Source organism: Triticum aestivum, chromosome 2A (genome assembly GCF_018294505.1).
Source record: "Triticum aestivum cultivar Chinese Spring chromosome 2A, IWGSC CS RefSeq v2.1, whole genome shotgun sequence".
NCBI classification, from domain to species: domain Eukaryota; kingdom Viridiplantae; phylum Streptophyta; class Magnoliopsida; order Poales; family Poaceae; genus Triticum; species Triticum aestivum.
Window position 1 is genome coordinate 640,650,471 of NC_057797.1, and position 22,422 is coordinate 640,672,892.

At 51.1% G+C, this 22,422-nt stretch overlaps 1 protein-coding gene across 1 annotated transcript; it reads right to left on the reverse strand.

Moving 5' to 3' along the window:
* Positions 1–5,885: 5,885 nt before the first annotated feature.
* Positions 5,886–10,250, reverse strand: LOC123189943 (aldehyde dehydrogenase family 3 member F1). Its single transcript, XM_044602466.1, has 9 exons — positions 9,908–10,250; positions 9,720–9,788; positions 9,516–9,612; positions 7,357–7,563; positions 7,048–7,277; positions 6,787–6,947; positions 6,620–6,710; positions 6,390–6,539; positions 5,886–6,292 (listed from the first exon to the last, which is right to left on the reverse strand). The coding sequence occupies exons 1-9, from the start codon at positions 10,142–10,144 to the stop codon at positions 6,056–6,058; spliced, it is 1,479 nt and encodes a 492-aa protein (XP_044458401.1). The 5' UTR covers positions 10,145–10,250; the 3' UTR covers positions 5,886–6,055.
* Between the last annotated feature and the right edge of the window lie 12,172 nt (positions 10,251–22,422).

A 22,422-nucleotide genomic window follows, 5' to 3' on the forward strand; every position in this document is an offset into this window, starting at 1 on the left:
GCCCATCGAGCCTCTGGTACTCTACCTTGATGCCACCCCGTACTCCGCCAGCGCGGCGTTGGTGGCGGTTCGGGAGGAGCGCCAAACCAAGGGCGCACCGCGCCAAGCCAGGGCTGAAGTGGCGCGGGGCCAGGAAGGCACAACAAAGGCATCAGCGATGGAAGGTCAAGCTCAGCAGGGCGGCATCGCAGACGCCCCCGAGGACAATCAGGTCTCAGGGATCCTCCCACCTCAGGATATGCCCCGATCTCCGCAGGACCGAGCCTCGACAGTGTGCCGCCCCTCATCAAACACCCAGTGTACTTTGTCAGCACCGTACTATGGGATGCAAGGGCACGCTATCCCATGCCCTAGAAACTCCTGCTCGCACTCCTGGTGGCCTCACGCAAACTGCGACACTACTTCCAGGGCCACCCCATCAAGGTCATCTCAGCCTACCCATTGGAGAGGGTGCTTAGGAGCCCTAACTCGGTCGGAAGGGTCGCTGAGTGGAACATCGAGTTGCAAGCATTCCAGTTGGAGTTCAGCACTACTAGGGTCATCAAGGGGGCCGCACTCGCTGACTTTGTGGCAGAATGGACGGATGCCCGACACTTGAGGAAGGAGAAGCCCGGTCCACCTCCTCAGGAAGTGATGCTCCGGACGGCTGGGTCATGTACTTCGATGGCGCCTTCGCGCACCAGGGCGCGGGGGCTGGAGCAATGCTCGTCTCGCCCATCCAGGACAAGCTCTACTACGCCGTGCAACTCTGCTTTCAGCACGGCGAGAAGGTCTCCAACAATATCGCAGAATACGAAGGCCTCATAGCTGGCCTGAAGGCTGCGGCGACTCTAGGGGTGAAGCGCCTCACCGTCAGAGGCGACTCACAACTCCTCGTCAACTTCTCCAACAAGGTGTACGAGCCGAAGGACGAGCATATGGAGGCCTACCTCGCGGAGGTGCGCAAGATGGATAAACAGTTCTCGGGCCTAGAGCTGCAGCACGTACCCCGAGGCACCAACAAGGAGGCCGACGACATCGCCAGGAGAGCATCCAAGCGGCAACCACAGGAGCCAGGCGTCTTTGAGGAGCGGCTCTTCAAGCCATCAGCTGCGCCACCTCTTTCAAGCACGACTCAACCTCGGGAGGAGCTCCCCCAGCCTCAGGCCACAGGAGCCCCAGCCTGTGGCCCGACCTCAGGAGCTCGGCTGCTCTTGGCACTCGAGCCCCAGGAGGAATGCCGGACCAAGGAATTCAAGGAGTACTTAACGCACGGGACGTTGCCGGAGAAGGAAGAGGAGGTGGAGCGCGTGGCCCGGCAAGCCACAGCATACTGTATCCAAGACGGCGAGTTATACAGGAAACGACCGAACGATGTCACGCTGCGCTGCATATCCAACGATCAAGGAAGGGAGTTGCTGATTGACATACACGGCAGGGACTGCGGGCACCACTCATCATCACGGACCCTCATCGGCAAGGTGTTCCGCAGTGGATTCTACTGGCCTACATCACTCAACGATGCAGCCGAGCTGGTGAAATCCTGCAAAGCTTGCCAGTTCCACGCCAAGCAAATCCATCAGCCATCTTAGGGTCTTCAAACCATCCCACTCACATGGCCATTTGCGGTTTGGGGGCTGGATATCCTAGGCCCGTTCCCTTGGGCGCCAGGGGGCTACCGCTACCTCTACGTCGTCATTGACAAGTTCACCAAGTGGGCGGAAGTGGAAGCCGTCCGTACCATCCCAGCTGGCTCTGCTGTCAAGTTGATCAAGGGCCTCGTAATCCACTTCGGGGTCCCCAACCGCATCATCGCAGATAACGGTTCACAGTTTACTACCTCTTCAAAACCTACTATGCTAACCTTGGAACGCAAATCTGCTACGCTTTGGTGGCCCACCCCAGGAGTAATGGACATGCCGAACATGCTAACGCGGAGGTCCTGAGGGGCCTCAAAACCAGGACCTTCAAGAAGAAGCTGGAGGCCTGCGGCAGGGGCTGGCACGACGAGCTCCAGTCCGTACTATGGTCCATCCAAACCACCGCCACCAAGCCAACGGGAGAGACTCCATTCTTCCTCATCTACGGAGCTGAAGCGGTCCTTCCTCACAAGGTCAAGCATCGCTCCGCATGGGTCCTGGCGTTCGACGAAATACAGAAGGACGCCACGCGGGGGATGGACCTCGTGCTGGGGAAGGAACGTCACCGCGAAGCTGCGCTACGGGCGGCGAAGTACCAGCAAGCATTGCGGCGATACCACTGCCGCAACATCTGCTCTAGGACACTCGAGACGGGCGACCTAGTCCTGAGGCGGGTCCTCTCCAGGGAAGGGCTGCATAAGCTTTCACCAATATGGGAGGGCCCGTTCAAGGTCGTCCACATCTCCAGGCCTGGCGCCGTGCGCCTGGAAACACAAGACGGGGTACCAATCCAAAACGCCTGGAACATCTAGCACCTCCGGAAGTTCTACCCGTGAAGCAAGGCCCGGAGCCTGTGAAGAAGGCCCAGTGCATGTGAAGAATCGCCGCCTGTGACACTCTCACGTAATAATGAGTTGGGGCTGTACATACCCCAGAGTCTCAGGAGCGCTGGCCTCAGGTCCTGGGGCTCCCGCCCACGCCTAGTGGCAGCACTTAGCTCCGTGCTGATGAGAAGACTTGAAGACTAGATTAGGTGCCGGACGCGTCTTTTCATTTGCTTTCCATAGTTGGCTTGCTTTTCCTTAATCGAAGTTTGCTTTTGGCATTCCTTGCTGATCTGACCCCCTCACCTCTCACTGGATTTTTCCGGCTTGGGTTCGCTCGCGTTCTCTCTCTCTCGCATGCCTCGCGAGGGGGCTAGGCAGGTGCCCTCACGAGCATTTTCTTTTCCCTTCTCTGCCTTCTCGCGAGCCACCCTCGTTCGAGCCCAAAAGCTGGTGTGATTCTCCTAGTCCGTGCCCCTCGGGTACCGCAACACAAAGCGCCAGGTCAGGGCCAGGGTGATCGACAAATCTTTTAGCGCACTTCCTAACGAGTTTTTGCAGTTCCCGAGCGAATGCAGGCCGCCAAGGCAAGATGTACACGAGGAAATGAGCGCCTCGTGAGGAAGAGGGCGTCCTGAATATACCAGGTTAAGTTATCTTCGCACGAAATAACGACACAACACGGGAACAACACGCATAGTGCAACAACCGAGGAACTATAGTTTGATACACGCCCCCCTGGGCCCATACTGGTTTCATTCTTGATGCGGGAAAAAGAGTAAAAGAAAAGTGGCATTGCAGCAATCCGCGGAGGCAGACCCCTAGCGGCACCCCGAGCCTAGCCGGATCCTTCTTCGCGCTTCACGGAGGCGTGACGACGAGATGACCCACTGCCACCTTCAAAGCGGGCGCGGCGGCTGGTTGTAGCCACTGCTACTGGAACTGTCACCAGAGGAAGAGCCGCCGTAGCTGGACAAGACATGGCCGCCCCCGAGGGCAGGCTCGCCCTCATCCTCATCGCGGCCGTCCCCGAGACCGAGCACCTCCTCACCATCGTTCTCCTCGGGGCAGCACCCGGCGCGGCGACCATCTTCCCCAAACACCCTCACGTAGAGGGTCGATCCACCATCGTACTTAAAGTGGAGGGCGCACTGCCTGCCCAAGCCACGCGCGCGGGCGAACGTCTGCCAGCCGCGGGCCAGAGCTATGTTGCCTGCGACGGAAGTCGCGACTGCAACCCAAGAAGCCTTGCTACAGCAACCACTCGCCTGCAGCCAGAGTCTGCCTGGACCGGAGGCCGGCAGCTCGTCGGCGAAGAAGCGCGGAAGTGGGAGCCAGTTGCCGGTCGGGTTCTCCGACCAGATGACAAACTCCGGCGACACTTCCATCGTGTGGAAGCACGGACCGGGGGGGGGGGGGCCACCAGAGCACGCCTCCCCTCGTCAACTGGATCGCCATGGCTGGGATGACCCCTCCGCGTGTCGCGGCGCTGCTCCGACGGTGGGCCGCGGCAGGGGACGCGGTGCGCTTGCGCGAACGGCCGCGCCCGCGCTTGGGCCCCGGGGAGCCGGGTCCCTCGCGAGGGGCCTTTTCCTTCTCGGCGGCGGAGAACTTCTTTCGTGGCGCCATTGGTGACACTGCAAGCAATGGAGTGAAGAAGAAACAAGCAAGCGAGGAAGAGATGGGCGACGGGGACTCCGCCCCCTCCCCATTTATAGCAAGAGAAGGCCAACCGGCGCCTCCCACGATCGCAGGTAATGATGGTTCTCCTTGCATGTCTCAGAGACTTGTCAAGTCGTGCAGTTGCCGAGGCAGTGTGGGGAAACGGAGACGCCCACGTCCAATCAACCGCCACGCGACAACCGAGGACGCAGGCTTTTGGGGGCCCGCGGTGCTCCGTACTTGACCCTTGGCTTCGCCGTGAAGCCAAGCCCGAGCGTACCTTGGGCCCGGGGGCTACTGTCGGTGTTCTGGGAATGGGGGTCCCCAGACTTGCCTGCCTGCGGCCTGCGGCGTGACTAAGCCAGCAGGCCGTATGGCCCATCTTCATCTACAAGGCATCCAAGACCCTCGCGAGGGGCCAAGCCTCGCGAGGCGGACGACACAAGACCTCCTCTGGAGTGGCCTGGTCGGGCAGGCTCACGAGGGGCGGAGATAACAAGGCGAGGCAAACCTCATGAGGCTCTCGTGACGTGAGCCATGACGATCGACACCAGGCGGGCGCCAGCGCGCGCAGCGTCCTTGTTTCCTCTTTGATGCTAAGGAGGCCAGCGCAGGCGAGGAGTACCGAGGCATCAGGCAAAGGTTGCCATATCTGTGCAACAAGACCAAGACCAGAAGGACGGCAAGACGGAGGTCATTGTGGAGCCCAAGACGGCGTCACCACCAGAGCCTTTCGCAGGCGGAGACCACCTTTGTCAGGATAGCTTGTACTAGCTGCCCCCCTTCAAATTTGCCCGCCGTTGTTGGCTCCCTTCCCGCTCAATATTTGGAAAGAGGACCAGGGCCTCTATAAATAGGACTAGCCACCACCATAGGCAGGGACGGGTCAGCAAGATCATCCCCACACACACAAGTTAGCCAAGCACGAGAACACCTCACCCTCAGGAGGCTGTTCTTTCCATTGTATTGTTCATCATCAGCCCAAGAGGCAATCCACCACCACCACACTGGAGTAGGGTATTACACCACAATGGTGGCCCGAACCAGTATAAATCTTGTGTCTTTCTGTGTTGCGAGTTCGTCCGCGAGATCTTAGCGAGCTAGAGCATAGATCGGTGGGAGGAAAAGACTTCGCGCGCGCCCCAGTGTTCGAACCTTAAGGGTTTGCCGGAACCCCATATCCGACAGTATTACCTCTCGTTGACAAAACCCTTCTCTCCGGACTGGTAGGTATCCACGGGTCTCTCCATATATCAATTGACTCGCCGTTTCCTACCCTCCAAACATAACTTCTTTTGAAAAATTTCAGAAAATACTATCTGAGATAGAGAACCGACGTATTTTGTTTCATAGTCCCTCCATTTCTAAATATAAGCCCTTTTAAAGATTTCAATATGAGCTACATGCGGACGTATATAGACATATTTTAGAGTGTAGATTCATTCGTTTACCCCGTATGTAGTCCGCATTATAATCTCTAAAAGGTCTTATGTTTAATTAATTTTTTTTGTTTAGGCAATAACGTAAGCTAGAACTTTGGGTCCTTCTCCTAAAAAAAGAACTTTGGGTCCATCATTTATTTATTTATGATAAAAAACTTTGGGTGCTTCATTGTATCAAGTGTGGTAATTTGCGATGTAATACTATTTTGAATGTCTGCACCCGGAACGCAGCAATACCTTATCTCGCTCACAAACTCGCCGCAAAACACTGTATACGTGAAGCACTCTGGACGTCTAAAACAAATACACAAAAAAGGGACCTTGGGGGGCAGACTGGATGCAAAAAGAACATTCTTCTTCTATTATTGGCACACTAGCAAGTACCAAGTGCAAACCTGCTACGCAATCCTAGTAGTACAAACTAACGTGGTATGTTTATTATTCATGTACTTGTTCATCCACTCGCTCATCAAATAATAATTAATTAATTTCCTGGGCATGGCCGTATTCATCTCCGCAGGCCGAGGAAGGTGAAGATGAAGCGGACGTAGTCGTAGCGGAAGAGGTGGCGCATCATGGCGATCTTCTGCTCGTCCCACGGCGGGTACCTCAGCATGGCCTCCACCAGGAATCCCCGCCGCAGCACCGCCTTCTTGTGGCTGAACATCTCGAAGGAGTACTTGCCGTGGTACTGCCCGAACCCGCTCTGCCCCACGCCGCCGAACGGCAGCGTGTCCACCCCGAACTGCACGCATGCAAATCCATCGAGGCGCCATGGTTAAACCACGTACTACCGGTCAGAAGAAAATGTAGCTCTAGTTGGTACGGGCGGCGCGGCGTACCTGTACGACGGCGTCGTTGAAGGTGACGCTCCCCGACGACGTCTCCTCCACGATCCGGCGCTTCAGCGGCGCGCTGTCGGTGAAGGCGTACACGGCCAGCGGCTTCGGCCGCGCCCTCACGAACGCGATGCTGTCCTCGATCTTCTTCACCTGTACCACAGGGAGACACCATTTTCATTCATCTTCTTCGCCCTTGGTTTTGGTGTTGGGTTAGCAGTAGTAATTGGTACCGTGATGATGGGGAGCAGAGGGCCGAAGATCTCCTCGGTCATGATCGCGGAGTCCAGCGGCGGGTTCAGCAGTATTGTCGGCTCGATGGACCTGATGAAGTCTTCTTTGATGAGGACGGAGACGAGGAAAACTAATTAATATGCAGATGGGTTCAGGGTGCACTTACAGGTTCTTGGCGTCCAAGCCGCCGCCGTGCAGGACGGATGCCGCCACCGCCGGGTCCTTGAGGAGGTTACTCAGCCGCTGGAAATGCCGCCCGTTGACGATCCGCGCCATCTGGTCCGAGTCGGCGATGAACCTCTTCAGCGTCGACTTGAGCACCTTGATCTTCATCATCAGCCAAGAGAAACGAGCACGCGACGTGTGGTTAGGATGATCTGATCGAGAATTACATAGCCATCAGACAAAACCGTGCGTGCGTGGGTACCAGGGTGGGCGCGAATCGCTCCTCGACGAGCACGTAGTCGATGGCGATGCAGGCCTGGCCGGCGCAGGACGACCACTTGGCGAAGATCACGCGGTTCACCGAGGTCTGGAGGTTCCTCCTGCCGGCGACGGCGTCGAAGATGCAGGGGCACTTCCCGCCCAGCTCCAGCGCCACGGGCGTCAGGTGCTTCGCCGCCGCCGCCATCACCACGCGCGCCACGCGCGGGCACCCTGCCAATGCCAAGGGTTGCACCTGATTTGCACCATCAGTGGAATTAGCAGCGCTTGTCATTCAGTTGGTTTACTGTACCGGTGAAGAGGACCTTGTCCCATCTGTGCTCCATGAGCTGCTCCCCCACCGCGGGGCCGCCCTGGATGACCTTCACCGCCGTGGCGTCCAGGTACTCGCCTATGTTCTCCTCCAGGAACCTGGCCGTGGCCGGCGCCAGCTCCGACGGCTTCAGCGCCACGGCGTTCCCGGCCGCTATGGCCCCGATCAGCGGCTCCAGAGACAGACCTGCGCACGTACATACACACTGACCATGCATCATGCATGCATTGACGATGTAGTGACACAGAGAATTAGACTGGTTTCCTCGTTCAGTACGTACTGTACGTTAGCAGGTACCCTATCGATCCATTTCCATTGACCAACTTTGAGCAAGCATGGTAACTCTAGGACGGCCGGTTTTAACCATTACTGGTGAGACCAGCGAGGTGAAGTTTTAAGTTTTTTGCCCCAGCAGCGGAGGTGGTACCAGTGTCCATGCCTGCCAGGTCGTCAATGCGATCTTTGGCGTAACCGGACAGGGTGTAATTTGAGATGTGCTACAGGATAAAGTTACGACAGCGTGGTGCGTTGCGTCCGTTCCATAGGCAGTGGACCAGCAGCTTATTACCTCCCGGGATCTAGGGCATACCACGACACCACACAAGCTTATGTACGTCGCTGACGGAGGTAGATCCATGCGATAACAGTACGTACGTAGTGAAACCTCTCGAACTGCAAGCGCTGTCGCACGGCATGTGCGCTGAACTAGCGACTCTAGCGTAGCGTATGACTCTTCATTAAAAGGGCATGGCTCAATCAGGGCCGGGGCTTCACCGACGCGCAAACGGACGAGGGAAGGCACATGGAAGAAATTGAAGGCGCTTGGACGGAGGCCGCGGATTGGGGGAGAAATAGAATAAGGTGGTTCTCCCTGGTCCATATGCGATCCAAGAAAAGTCCTTTGCCTCCTCCGTTGGTCCCTTCACTCTCGGCTGGTGAGATGGTTACCCCTCTGTCGTACTACATGGCACTCACGACAGGACACAAGTGTTTTGTTTAGACTGATGAACATCGGCGACATATTACCATGTCACTCGAAAATAACCACTATTTTTAGTACAATGCTAGATTTACTACAATATTTTCTGCGAACTGCGTCATCTTTAGCCTGGGTGTTTGAAGAAATCACCATTCACCCGCAAAGAGAGAGAGAGAGAGAAAATGAAATCGCCATTGAACCCTCAATAAAAAAGTCGCCATCAAACAAGAGAGAATATCAATATTGACATGGCTTGCGTACTCTTTTTTTAGGGGACATGGCTTACGTAATCTTGAAGGGATTGCCGACGTAGTAAACACAGCCGACGGACGATTCCTCATCTTTTTATTGTGATAAAATGAATTCATATTCTTTCAGCCATCGGATGATTATCGGACCGCCGAGAAGGCAAGTAGTGGCCGTAAATCTGCTTTATAATTCAGCTAACGTGTGCTACATGGCAAATCAGGTAAGGAGTTCGAGCTAGGCGAGTGTATGCTGTGTTGTATCCTCTCCCACTTCCGCCTCTCTTATCTATGTTACTCTTGTTTTCTCCTATCTATCGATGAAATGATACGCAAGCTTTGCGTATTCGCGAAAAGAAATCGACCCATTTTGATGAACTGTCCCTATTGAAGTGGTATTGGAGTACTGGACTCCCTAGGGCAGAGAGACTGATGAGGTGGTTCACTTCTGTATGTGCAGCTATCACAACAGCGACGTGCTAATTCATGCACCGATGGACGTATAGTTCCATAGCCTAGCTGGTACGCAACGCATGTGTCTGCTATATGGAGGGAAATTAAGTGGACCAGTGAGCGAAACTGTCAAACTTCAGCGGACCCATGAGGCATGAGCGGAAATGTGAAATTCAGGGATATCACTCAGTGGAAATGTGAAATTCAGTAATACTATGATTGAATGGACCATTTCTTTTTACTGCCGATAGGAGTTGAGCCATTTTTCTCGCGGTCTCACGAGTGGGAAGTCACTGTATCGTACTGTACCACCCTAGTTCTTGAGTGCAAGATTAATCGTGCTACAACTCGTGAGAAGAGAAACGAAGGAGTACAGTAGCTAAATTGGCAAAAAGTACAACGTACTGGTACTAGTTAAAATGAGAGATTGGTTGTCAATCAAATATAGGAGTAGTGCTTACCCAGGGGGAAGTTCCAGCAGGAGAAGATGAGGACGACCCCGAGCGGCTCCGGCACCACCTGCGCGCTCGCCGGGAACGCCACCAGCGGCACCCAGACCTGCGCCCCCATCCATGACACAGCGGAGTTAGGTTCCAAAGCAGCTGGTGTGCGACTGCAAACGAACAGTATGCATTGTAGAGTGACCAATAGTGAGTCGAGCTTGCCTTCTCCGGCGCCGCCCATTTCCCGATCTCCCGCAGCGCGGCGTTGGCCGACTTGGTGAGCACGCCTACCTAAACACCCCCAAAACCACCGGCATAGTTCAGATTGTATGTATGGACGGCTGCGAGCGCGGCGTACGACGACGACGACGTGCGACGGTGCAGATGAGATGAGACGAAGGGGGAAGAACCTCGTCTCTGTAGGCCTCGGCGCGGTGCTTGCCGAGGTCGTCGTGGAGCGCGCGGAACGCCTCCTCCTCCTTGTCGGCGAGGAGCCGGAGGAGGCCACGCAGCTGGGACTGCCGCCACGACAGGGGCCGGGTCCTGCCGCTCTCGAAGGTCGCCCGCAGCTCGCCCAGGCGGCGCTCCACCGCCTGTGGCGCCACCGCCGCACCGATCTCCTCTACGCTGGTCGCCATTGAGCCCATGCTCTCCGCTCTCCCTCCCTCTCGATCTCACTCGCTCGCTCAGTTCTGCTGCTCCAGTGCTCCACTGTGAGTTTTTGCTCCACCGTGAGTGTGAGCAAGTGACGGCTCGCTCGCCGGTAGGCCCATTTATCGCGACGGTCTCGCGCCCATGCTGCGCACGGGGCTTCAATGCGGGTACCGGCGCAGTCGACTGCAATTATTTTCCCCATTAATGCGGTTACTGCAGCTCGGGTTTGATTGGTGTACCATTGCCGTAAGTGCATCTTCAGAGTCGGGTGTAGGTTGGCCGGCATTGATCCTTGGAGAGCGTGCATCCTCATTCCGCGGCCCGCTGCTTCGTTTGTTGAATGCATGATATGATTGGGCATGGCGCATGGTCCGGTTGGGAACTGGCGACGTGCACGCATATGCGTTCGTATCAAGTGTGCATCACGTTGCGCATTTTCTTACATGAACGCTGTACGAACTTCCTTCGTACCCGTGCATTGGACATCTTAGGTGATGCATTAGAGCAACTCCAACGAGGCGACCCAAATGGACGATGATTTCGTTCGTTTTTTGTCCGTTTGGGTCGGCCGCCCGTCCGGCGTCCGCCCTGTTTTAGATATGGGTCGGTAGCGCGCCTAACGCGCCGACCCATATGTGCCGGCGTGGTCGGCTAGCCGTCTTATTTTGCATTGATGAATTTGCATTTAAATATACAGTCAAATAACATAGTTTGAACCGAATAAAATAGCATAGTTTTACAAGCCGAATAAAAATAAAAATGTCTCGCATAGTTCTCATATAGTTTTGCAAACGAATAAAAGAAGATACATTTATTGGTTGCCAACATGAGTCCACACATGCTCAATCAAATCACTTTATAGTTGCACGTGAGTTTCCCAATCACGTGACATGATGAAATTGAGTGAACTGTTCAAACGTTGCCGCTCCTCCATACTCAGGCACAATATTCTCACCCTGAAACTGAAACCCTTGATCGTACAGACGTTCCGGGCGCTCGTCTTCTACGATCATATTGTGCATGATCACACAAGCAGTCATCACCTCCCACAGTTTCTGCGTGCTCCAGGTATTAGCAGAATACATAACGATGCCTCATCGAGATTGCAAAACACCAAAGGCACGCTCGACATCCTTCCTAGCACTCTCTTGCTCTTGGGCAAATCTTTTCCTCTTCTTTCCGACGGGGTTGGGCATTGTCTTGACAATAGTGGTCCACTGAGGATAGATGCCGTCACCCAGGTAGTATCATTTGTCGTAGTTGTGGCCGTTGACAGTAAAGTTCACCGGTGGGCTGTTGCCTTCGGCAAGCCTAGCAAACACCGGCGAGCGTTGAAGCACGTTGATATCATTGTGTGCCGGCCATGCCAAAGAAAGAGTGCTAGATTCAGAGATCTTGAGACGCCACGACCTCTAGTATGACAGTGCAAGCCCTGACATGGCCCTTATACTGCCCTTGCCAAGTAGAAGGGCAGTTCTTCCACTCCCAGTGCATGCAGTCCATACTGCCAAGCATCCCTGGGAAACCCCTGCTGGCATTCATCGCCAACGAAACAGGATGTATCTTCAGCAGTCGGCTCTCTCAAGTACTCAGGGTCAAACACAACAATAACAACCTTGTAGAACTTATACAGGGACTCTAGGCATGTAGACTCGCTCATACGGACGTACTCGTCAATGAGATCACCGGGCACTCCGTATGCAAGCATTCGGATGGCGGCAGTGCATTTCTGATAAGAGGAGAAACCAATCTTGCCAACGACATCCTCTTTGCACTCGAAATAGTCATCATAGCCGACCACCCCCTCTTCAATACGGTTAAAAAGATGCCTACTCATACGGAAACGGCGGCGGAATTTTTGATGTTTGAACAACGGGTTTGTTGTATCAAAGTAGTCCTTTCAAAGAAGGAAATGCCCGCTCTCTCGTTTATGATTCAACGCCGGAAGGTGGCCTGGAATGGAGCCACGGAACAACGGCTGCCGGCTGTTGAGGTGGTGATGGACCAACACGACAGCCAATATCTTCTCCTCGTCATCGGACGACGAATCGTCGGAATCGCAAAGGAAATTGTGAAAAAAGAACTCGTCGGCGGAGTCCATTTTGTACCTTGGCAAACCGTCGAACAACTTGCGGGCGTCGACGAAGGGAGTCGCGGCGCGCACAAACTAGCTAGCTGCCCTACCGGCGTCCAACGAGTGGGTCGGCGTCCGACGAGCGTGCCGGTGAGGATCTGGCCGGGGCGGCGAGGCGACTTCTTGGTCGAGGGCGACTGTGTGGTGGGGGGCGCGGGGGTGGGAAGAAGTCGGCTCCCCGGGGGCAAGACAGCGGTGGCGGGCGACGTGGGAGTGGGCGGTGTTGCTGGGCGGATGTGGAGGCACCGACAACTGGCAGAGTCGCGGCAAAAATGGACAGCGGCGTCGGCGATGAAGGAGGCGGGCGAGGGTTGCTGTTGGATGGGGGGAGACCAATATGCCACTGACCAGCGGTCCCGAGGGAGGAGAAGGCAAGCGTGCGCGAGTCCATCGCGTGTCCGCGCCGACGCAAATCCGGCTCAAAAATGGATTGGGAATGGGTCGCCCGCGGACGAAAAGCAGACGCGCGCCCGTTTGGGTCGGCGCGTTGGGCCACCTTTTGTGTTCGTGCCGACCCAAACGGACGGCGGCCGACGAAATGGGTCGCCCCATTGAAGTTGCCCTTACAACCAACACGAAGAGAAAAACAAGATAACTTGATGTTTATTCGCTAATTATACTACTCCCTCTATATCAAAATACTTGTAGTTGGGGAAAACTAGTACAAGTTTCCTCAATTAGAAATAATTCGGTATAGAGGGAGTAATACTCTTGCATGCAAATCATCGTGCTAAAGTCAGTTTATTTGCTAAACTAACAACTGCATTGTGCTTGGTATACTAAGTCATCGAAGGCACGTACGTCCTACGTCCTCTATTGGTTGATTTCTTTGTTCATGACAAGAAACAGGAAACAAGATGGGTATTAATGCATCGTAAGCGTTTTGGCATTATCTGATTTTCATAATGTGCCTAATGCACTGGTACAGAAGGTGTATCGTTCTGGGATGTTCCCAAGGCACATTTCACAGATAGTGCTACATTAGATTGTCATTTGTGTGGTCATTCTTTTTTCCTTACCTTCTCCTTTTTTGTTTTTTGGACGTTTCTTAATTTGGAAGGGATGGTTTCACAATGGATTTTCGCCCTTGGTTTTCTCCAAGAATATATATTAGACGCAATAAATTTTAGCTTACATTCTTTTTGTGATAGTTGGAACATCTACAACCAGAGTGAACAAATCCCACCTGACTTCCCCTAAACTTCCATGGGCGTGTCCGCATAGTGTTGCCCCGCCCCTCAAATGTCCTTTTTTGTAACCACAACCCTCACTTTGAAGTTCAAACATAACAAAAAAAATTGGAGTGCCTAGTTGAAACATAAAATTCATCGCTTTCGTGTATGGATCCAAATATTTTCCACAAAATTATTGAGTAGTTGTATGCACCTGTTGATCTCGAAGTTACTGATGCATATGTAGAAAGTTCACAACATGCTCCACATCTTGTTTCGGGAGGCATACTTGAACTCCGGGCTTCTCAGAATCATGCGTGGGGGATGCCCCATTGCCCTCATCCTCCACAATCATGTTGTGCAAGATGACATAACATGTCATCAGCTTCCAAGTGTCTCCGGTTTCCACATCATTGCACCTCCATGAGAAATACCCACAATGAGCTTGGTGCACTCCAAATGCTGTCTCCACATACTTCCTAGCACCTTATTGCATTTGTGCAAAGAGAAAGTGTTTGTTACCTCAGGGCTTGGATATAGTCTTCAGAAACACCGCCCACTGAGCATAGATGCCACCAGCAAGGTAGTTCCCATTTTCTAGCTGTGCTAGTTGCACGTCGAAGCATCCCCATCATAGAAGATTTTGAACAAAGGAGATAGTTGGAGCACATTGATATCATTGTGAGAACCAGGCGTGTGAAAGAAATCATGCCAAATCCACAAGTCCTTGTAAGCCAATGTTTCAAGTATGATGGTGGTCTCTTTAGTGTGACCTTTTACTACATGCGGAAACCTTTCGGGCGGTTCTTCCATTGGCAGTGCATGCAATTGGTTGAACCAAGCACACCTAGGAATCCTCTTGATGCTGCAATGCCCAACAATTTTTTTGTGTTCTCCACAATTGGTTCTCTCAGGTACTCTAGTCCAAACACCTTCACCGCGGTGCCTGAAAAATTAACTATGGATTTGGTATCTCCCATCTGGAAGCCTTGCCGTCCAAGACATGGAAGCCGGGTCAGTGGAGGACTCCCCTCCACCGACGTAGCCAACTAGGTTTTGTAACCCCGGGCCCCCAATATGTTATAGAAGACAGGGCCGAGCTAGTCGATAGATATCACACAATCAAACCACCAAGCGAGAAGGAAGAAAAATCGAACCTCAGCTGACATGAGGAGCTAATGGATCGCCGGCAGCCGGTGATGGGAAACAGAGTACATCACAAACCCGAACAGGCACGAGGAGCTAATGTGCCGCCACCGTTGACAAAGATACCACCAACTCGAGAAAGCTTGAGGAAGCCCTAGCGATGAAGAAAAGAGAAATGGTATGTGAGACAAGCACAAGAGAAGAATAAGACCACCCCCATTATATGCGAGGACACCCCCACACTCCGCAGCAAACCAACATACAACCGACCCGGGACAAACCAAGACAAAGCCATCTGTCTACACAAACCCGAAGCATTCGAATCCCAATAGTTTGCCCAAAGGCTGCTACACAGCAGCCAAAAATAAGCCCGATCAGGAGAACGTAACAGTCGGGTAGGCAGATAACCCGAGCAGCCACCTCGGGAACACGCGAAGTGGCACACATGGTGCGATACCAACTCTATGAGCCATTAAGCATAAAACGCACAATAGGGCAAGGGAACCAAATGTCCGGGTGGGCCGAGAGGCCATGCAGGTGCCCCTCGAACATGCGAGGAGCCATGAGACCCTAGTCCGATGGGTCTCTCCGACCACCCGACACACATCACCCCGAGCCGCACTCGCGCGGGCCCGATTGGATTGGTTGAGACAGTTGGGCCGGGGCGAAGGACGTTGATAGGCGGACACGACCCGTCCCTCATGCGCGGGCCAACGCGTGAGACGACACACACAGGCGCGACCAAAAACATCACATGATGGTGGTCCTGAATGCGCCCATGGCTCACCGGTCATGGACCCCATAGAAAAAATGCCTGGGTGCATGCCGTCTGGGCAGATCGGACAGTGCGGAGCGCCCTATGGAGCCAGCCGCGGGAGGCCCTCATGATACAGATGATACGAAGGGCATTCCCGGGCAAAGAGTCTAGTGGGAGGCGAGTACTCCAGCATCCTCTATAGGAGTAATGCTATGAATGGGATCTCCTGTATCGCATCTTTGACATATTTTAGTAGTGGCTATGCCATCTCCATTAAATTTAACTTAATTTGTGAATATGGCATACACAATAAACTTTGGTTAATGGCATTTGCATGCCTTGTGACTGAGTCGATTCCAGCACATCTCGGGTAGGGGGTCCCGATCTAGCACTGCTAGGAAAGCCCCTATAGGTAACAACTTAACAATGGCACAGGTTATTTGGGCCGCGCTACTCCTACTTAGTAGTAGCGCGGTCAAAAACCATGCGCTACTGGTAGGGTATAGTAGTAGCACGGGTATAGTAGGCCCCCACTACTACTAAGTGGACCCCACCATGCCCCCTCAGTGCAGGCGGTAGTAGTAGCATGGGATGTGAAACCTATGCTACTACTAAGTGGATAGTTGTAGCACAGGTGAGACAACTAGCGCTACTACTATGTTTCACTTAGTACCGGATCCGGAGCAGCCTATACGTCCTCTCCATTCTCTCTCTCTCTCTCTCTCTCTCTCTCTGTCCCTCTCAATTCCCCTCTCCCCTCCCACATTGGCAGTGTCAAAACCGGCAGATCTCGGGTAGGGGGTCCTGAACTGCGCGTCTAAGGATCGAAGGTAACATGAGGCAGGGGACACAGTGTTTACCCAGGTTCGGGCCCTCTTGATGGAGGTAATACCCTACTTCCTGCTTGATTGACTTTGATGAGTATAGGGGTTACAAGAGTTGATCTACCACGAGATCGTAATGGCTAAACCCTAATTGTCTAGCCTACGGACTAACCCCTCCGGTTTATATAGACACCGGAGGGGGCTAGGGTTTGTACAAAGTTGGTTTACAGAGAAAGGAATCTTAATATCCGCACGCTAAGCTTGCCTTCCATGCCAAGGTGAGTCCCATCCGGACACGAGGAAAGTCTTCCGTCTTGTATCTCCATGGCCTATTAGTCCGGTCCATATCACATATCCCGGACGCCCGAGGACCCCATAATCCTGGACTCCCTCAGTAGCCCCTGAACCAGTCTTCAATGACGATGTGTCCGGCACGCAGATTGTCTTCGGCATTGCAAGGCAGGTTCCTCCTCCGAATACATCAAAGTAGTTGATTGTCAGTACTATATCCAGATCTGTACAACAGTCATACCTCCGAATCACAAGGGCAGAATATGGATAAGTTCTGTCGTCTGAAGATTTTACTGGTGAGACATTACGTCTGGCCATTTTATTATTTCAAACCGTTTTTTGACCTCCCGTTTCACATTTTGAGACGCAACTACCAATGACACATCTTGTCAAAGTAGAGACCGTGCCCCCTTATTACGGGATTCTCATCAATACGGGTTTGGGAAACCCAACCGGGCCATTTCGCACGACCCCTTGGAAATAGGCGAGCTTTAAGGCTCGTGGGGGACGCATGATATTCACTGCCTTTATAAGGAGATAAGATTCCCCCTTTTTACCCCACACCTTCCCCTTCGTCAACCCATCTGTCCTCAAGCTCGAGCGCCCAAGCTTCAACCCTCTCCGCTCCCAGAAAGTACTCCAGCCATGTCCGGATCTGGAGCACAGGGCAAGTGGATGGCTTCCTCCATCACGGAGAGAAACATCAAGGAACTCCGGGAAGCGGGGTATCTGGCCAAGGAGATCGCCCACTGGCTCCCGGCCAAAAATCATATCATCACCACACCAAAGCCTAACGAGAGGGTAGTTTTTATCCCTCATTTCCTCCGCGGACTGGGGTTTCCCCTTCATCCTTTCGTCCGCGGCCTCATGTTCTACTATGGGTTAGATTTTCATGATCTATCCCCAAATTCCTTCCTCAACATTTCGGCATTTATCGTCGTACGCGAGGCATTCCTCCGCATTTCCCCCCACTTCGGCCTGTGGCTCAAGGTCTTCAATGTGAAGCCGAAAGTGGTGGATGGCCAACACGCAGATTGTGGTGGCGCTATGGTGAGCAAACTTCCCAATGTCACTTGGCCCAAGGGCACCTTCATGGAGACCGTGAAGGGATGGCAACAGGGGTGGTTCTATGTCACAGAACCTCGTGACTCCACATGGGCTGCTCCTATGGAGTTCAAGTCCGGACCCCCAATGCGGCTGGCATCCTAGCTTAACAAGGGCCTGGACTGGGCGTCGTCTGACGAGGTGATGATGCTGCAGAAGTGCATCAAGATCATGGTAGATAAAAATACCAGTCTCGCCAGCGTGATCCAGGTGATGCTCTTCCGCCGGATTCTCTCCTCTCAGGCGCTTCAAGAGTTCATGTGGGAGTTCAACCCGGCCGGTCCCCGGACCCTGCAACAGTTCTTTGGCACAAAGCACGAAGACATGTGGAAGCTGCTCTTCAAGAACCAAAAGTCATGGCTGGAGACAACCGAGGACCTCGGCTACGACAACACCCATGCTTCGACCCCTGTAAGTTCTTTGATAACATTACTTTGCGAGTCCAAGGAGCACGCTAAACTTTCCATTTTCTTTCACAGGGCTAGACGAAGAAAGCGGAACGGATTCATTGTCCGGCTCCGCTGCCCGAAGACTCAGCTATTCCTCTGTTGACGAGGATGCTGGTCCCGGCGCCATACCAGGCACTGGAAAAGAAGGCCAAGGAGAAGGGCAAGGAGGCCAAGAGTGGCCTCCGCCGTAAAGGTGCCTCGGACGTAGTGTCCGAAGACACCGAAACTCTCTCGTCCCCTGACGAAGAGAAAGAGGAGGAGGAAGAGAGCAATCCCCCCCTAAGGGGGAGAAGAAGAAGAGGGCAGCTGATGTCTAGTACACAACCTTCTTCTTGTAGACATTGTTGGGCCTCCAAGTGCAGAGGTTTGTAGGACAGTAGCAAATTTCCCTCAAGTGGATGACCTAAGGTTTATCAATACGTAGGAGGTGTAGGATGAAGATGGTCTCTCTCAAGCAACCCTGCAACCAAATAACAAAGAGTCTCTTGTGTCCCCAACACACCTAATACAATGGTAAATTGTATAGGTGCACTAGTTCGGCGGAGAGATGGTGATACAAGTGGTATATGGATGGTAGATAAAGGTTTTTGTAATCTGAAAATATAAAAACAGCAAGGTAACTAATGATAAAAGTGAGCATAAACGGTATTGCAATGCTAGGAAACAAGGCCTAGGGTTCATACTTTCACTAGTGCAAGTCCTCTCAACAATAATAACACAATTGGATCACATAACTATCCCTCAACATGCAACAAAGAGTCACTCCAAAGTCACTAATAGCAGAGAACGAACAAAGAGATTATGGTAGGGTACGAAACCACCTCAAGTTATTCTTTCCAATCAATCTGTTGGGCTATTCCTATAAGTGTCACAAACAGCCCTAGAGTTCATGCTAGAATAACATCTTAAGACACAAATCAACCAAAACCCTAATGTCACCTAGATACTCTAATGTCACCTCAAGTATCCGTGGGTATGATTATACGATATGCATCACACAATCTCAGATTCATCTATTCAACCACCACATAAAACCTCAAAGAGTTCCCCAAAGTTTGTACCGGAGAATCACGACGAAAACGTGTGCCAACCCCGATGCATAGGTTCATGGGCGGAACCCGCGAGTTGATCACCAAAACATACATCAAGTGAATCACATGACATCCCATTGTCACCACAGATACGCACGGCAAGACATACATCAAGTGTTCTCAAATCTTTAAAGACTCAATCCGATAAGATACCTTCAAAAGGAAAACTCAATCCATTACAAGAGAGTAGAGGGGGAGAAGAAACATAAGATCCAACTATAATAGCAAAGCTCGCGATACATCAAGATCGTGCCAAATCAAGAACACGAGAGAGAGAGAGAGAGATCAAACACATAGCTACTGGTACATACCCTCAGCCCCGAGGGTGGACTACTCCCTCCTCGTCGTGGAGAGCACCGGGATGATGAAGATGGACACCGGAGAGGGATTCCCCCTCCGGCAGGGTGCCAGAACGGGTCTAGATTGGTTTTCGGTGGCTATGGAGGCTTCTAGCGGCGGAACTCCCGATCTATTGTGCTCCCCGATCGTTTTAGGGTATATGGATATATATAGGCGGAAGAGGTACGTCAGGGGAGCCACGAGGGGCCCACGAGGGTGGAGGGCGCGCCCCCTGCCTCGTGGCTTCCTCGTTGCTTCCCTTACATGGACTCCAAGTCTCCCGGGTTGCTTTCCTTCCAAATATAAGTTCCGTGAAGTTTCAGGTCAATTGGACTCCGTTTGATTTTCCTTTTATGCGATACTCTAAAACAAGGAAAAATTAGAAACTAGCACTTGGCTCTAGGTTAATAGGTTAGTCCCAAAAATCATATAAAATAGCATATAAATGCATATAAAACATACAAGGTTGATAATATAATAGCATGGAACAATCAAAAATTGTAGATGCATTGGAGACGTATCAGCATCCCCAAGCTTAATTCCTGCTCGTCCTCGAGTAGGTAAATGATAAAAATAGAATTTTGATGTGGAATGCTACCTAACATATTCATCATGTATTTCTCTTTATTGTGGCATGAATATTCAGATCCATAAGATTCAAGACAAAAGTTTAATATTGACATAAAAACAATAATACTTCAAGCATACTAACTAAGCAATCGTGTCTTTCTCAAAATAACATGGCCAAAGAAAGCTATCCCTACAAAATCATATAGTCTGGCTATGCTCCATATTCACCACACAAAGTATTTAAATCATGCACAACCCCGATGACAAGCCAAGCAATTGTTTCATACTTTTGATGTTCTCAAACTTTTTCAATCTTCACGCAATACATGAGCGTGAGCCATGGACATAGCACTATAGGTGGAATAGAATGGTGGTTGTGGAGAAGACAAAAAGGGAGAAGATAGTCTCACACCAACTAGGCGTATCAACGGGCTATGGAGATGCCCATCAATAGATATCAATGTGAGTGAGTAGGGATTGCCATGCAACGGATGCACTAGAGCTATAAGTATATGAAAGCTCAACAAAAGAAACTAGTGGGTGTGCATCCAACTTGCTTGCTTACGAAGACCTAGGTCGTTTTGAGGAAGCCCATCATTGGAATATACAAGCCAAGTTCTATAATGAAAGATTCCCACTAGTATATGAAAGTGACAACATAGGAGACTCTCTATCATGAAGATCATGGTGCTACTTTGAAGCACAAGTGTGGTAAAAGGATAGTAGCATTGCCCCTTCTCTCTTTTTCTCTCATTTTTTTATTTTTTATTGGGCCTTCTCTTTTTTTATGGCCTATTTTTTATTTGGGCTTCTTTGGCCTCTTTTATTTATTTATTTTCGTCCAGAGTCTCATCCCGAATTATGGGGGAATCATAGTCTCCATCATCCTTTCCTCACTGGGACAATGCTCTAATAATGATGATCATCACACTTTTATTTACTTACAACTCAAGAATTACAACTCGATACTTAGGACAAGATATGACTCTATATGAATGCCTCCGGCGATGTACCGGGATGTGCAATGACTCATGAGTGACATGTATGAAAGAATTATGAACGGTGGCTTTGCCACAAATACAATGTCAACTACATGATCATGCATAACAATATGACAACGATGGAGCGTGTCATAATAAACGGAACGGTGAAAGTTGCATGGCAATATATCTCGGAATGGCTATGGAAATGCCATAATAGGTAGGTATGGTGGCTGTTTTGAGGAAGGTAAATGGTGGGTTTATGATACCGGCGAAAGGTGTGCGGTATTAGAGAGGCTAGCAATGGTGGAAGGGTGAGAGTGCGTATAATCCATGGACTCAACATTAGTCATAAAGAACTCACATACTTATTGCAAAAATTTATTAGTTATCGAAACAAAGTACTACGCGCATGCTCCTAGGGGGATAGATTGGTAGGAAAAGACCATCGCTCGTCCCCGACCGCCACTCATAAGGAAGACAATCAATAAATAAATCATGCTCCGACTTCATCACATAACGGTTCACCATACGTGCATGCTACGGGAATCACAAACTTTAACACAAGTATCTCTCAAATTCACAACTACTCACTAGCATGACTCTAATATTACCATCCTCATATCTCAAAACAATCATCAAGTATCAAACTTCTCATAGTATTCAATGCACTTTATATGAAAGTTTTTATTATATCCCTCTTGGATGCCCATCATATTAGGACTAAATTCATAACCAAAGCAAATTACCATGCTGTTTAGGACTCTCAAAATAATATAAGTGAAGCATGAGAGTTCATCTATTTCTACAAAATAAAACCACCACCGTGCTCTAAAAAGATATAAGTGAAGCACTAGAGCAAATGACAAACTACTCCGAAAGATATAAGTGAAGATCAAAGAGTAGTCGAACAATTATGCAACTATATGAAGACTCTCTAACATTTAATAATTTCAGATCTTGGTATTTTATTCAAACAGCAAGCAAAACAAAAGAAAATAAAATGACGCTGCAAGCAAAACACATATCATGTGGCGAATAAAAATATAGCTCCAAGTAAAGTTACCGATGAACGAAGACGAAAGAGGGGATGCCTTCCGGGGCATCCCCAAGCTTAGGCTTTTGGTTGTCCTTGAATATTACCTTGGGGTGCCTTGGGAATCCCCAATCTTAGGCTCTTGCCACTCCTTATTCCATAGTCCATCGATTCTTTACCCAAAACTTGAAAACTTCACAACACAAAACTTAACAGAAAACTTGTAAGCTCTGTTAGTATAAGAAAATAAATCACCACCTAGGTACTGTTGTGAACTCATTATAAATTCATATTTTTGTAATATCTACTGTATTCCAACTTATCTATGGTTCATACCCTCCGATACTGCTCATAGATTCATCAAAATAAGCAAACAAT

Coding starts and splice junctions, on each gene's coding strand:
- LOC123189943 (XM_044602466.1), bottom strand. CDS start 10,144: ATGGGCTCAATGGCGACCAGCGTAGAGGAGATCGGTGCGGCGGTGGCG. Junction 6,948..7,047: donor AGCGATTCGCGCCCACCCTG/GTACCCACGCAC, acceptor CTGATGATGAAG/ATCAAGGTGCTCAAGTCGAC. Junction 6,711..6,786: donor GGCTTGGACGCCAAGAACCT/GTAAGTGCACCC, acceptor AGACTTCATCAG/GTCCATCGAGCCGACAATAC.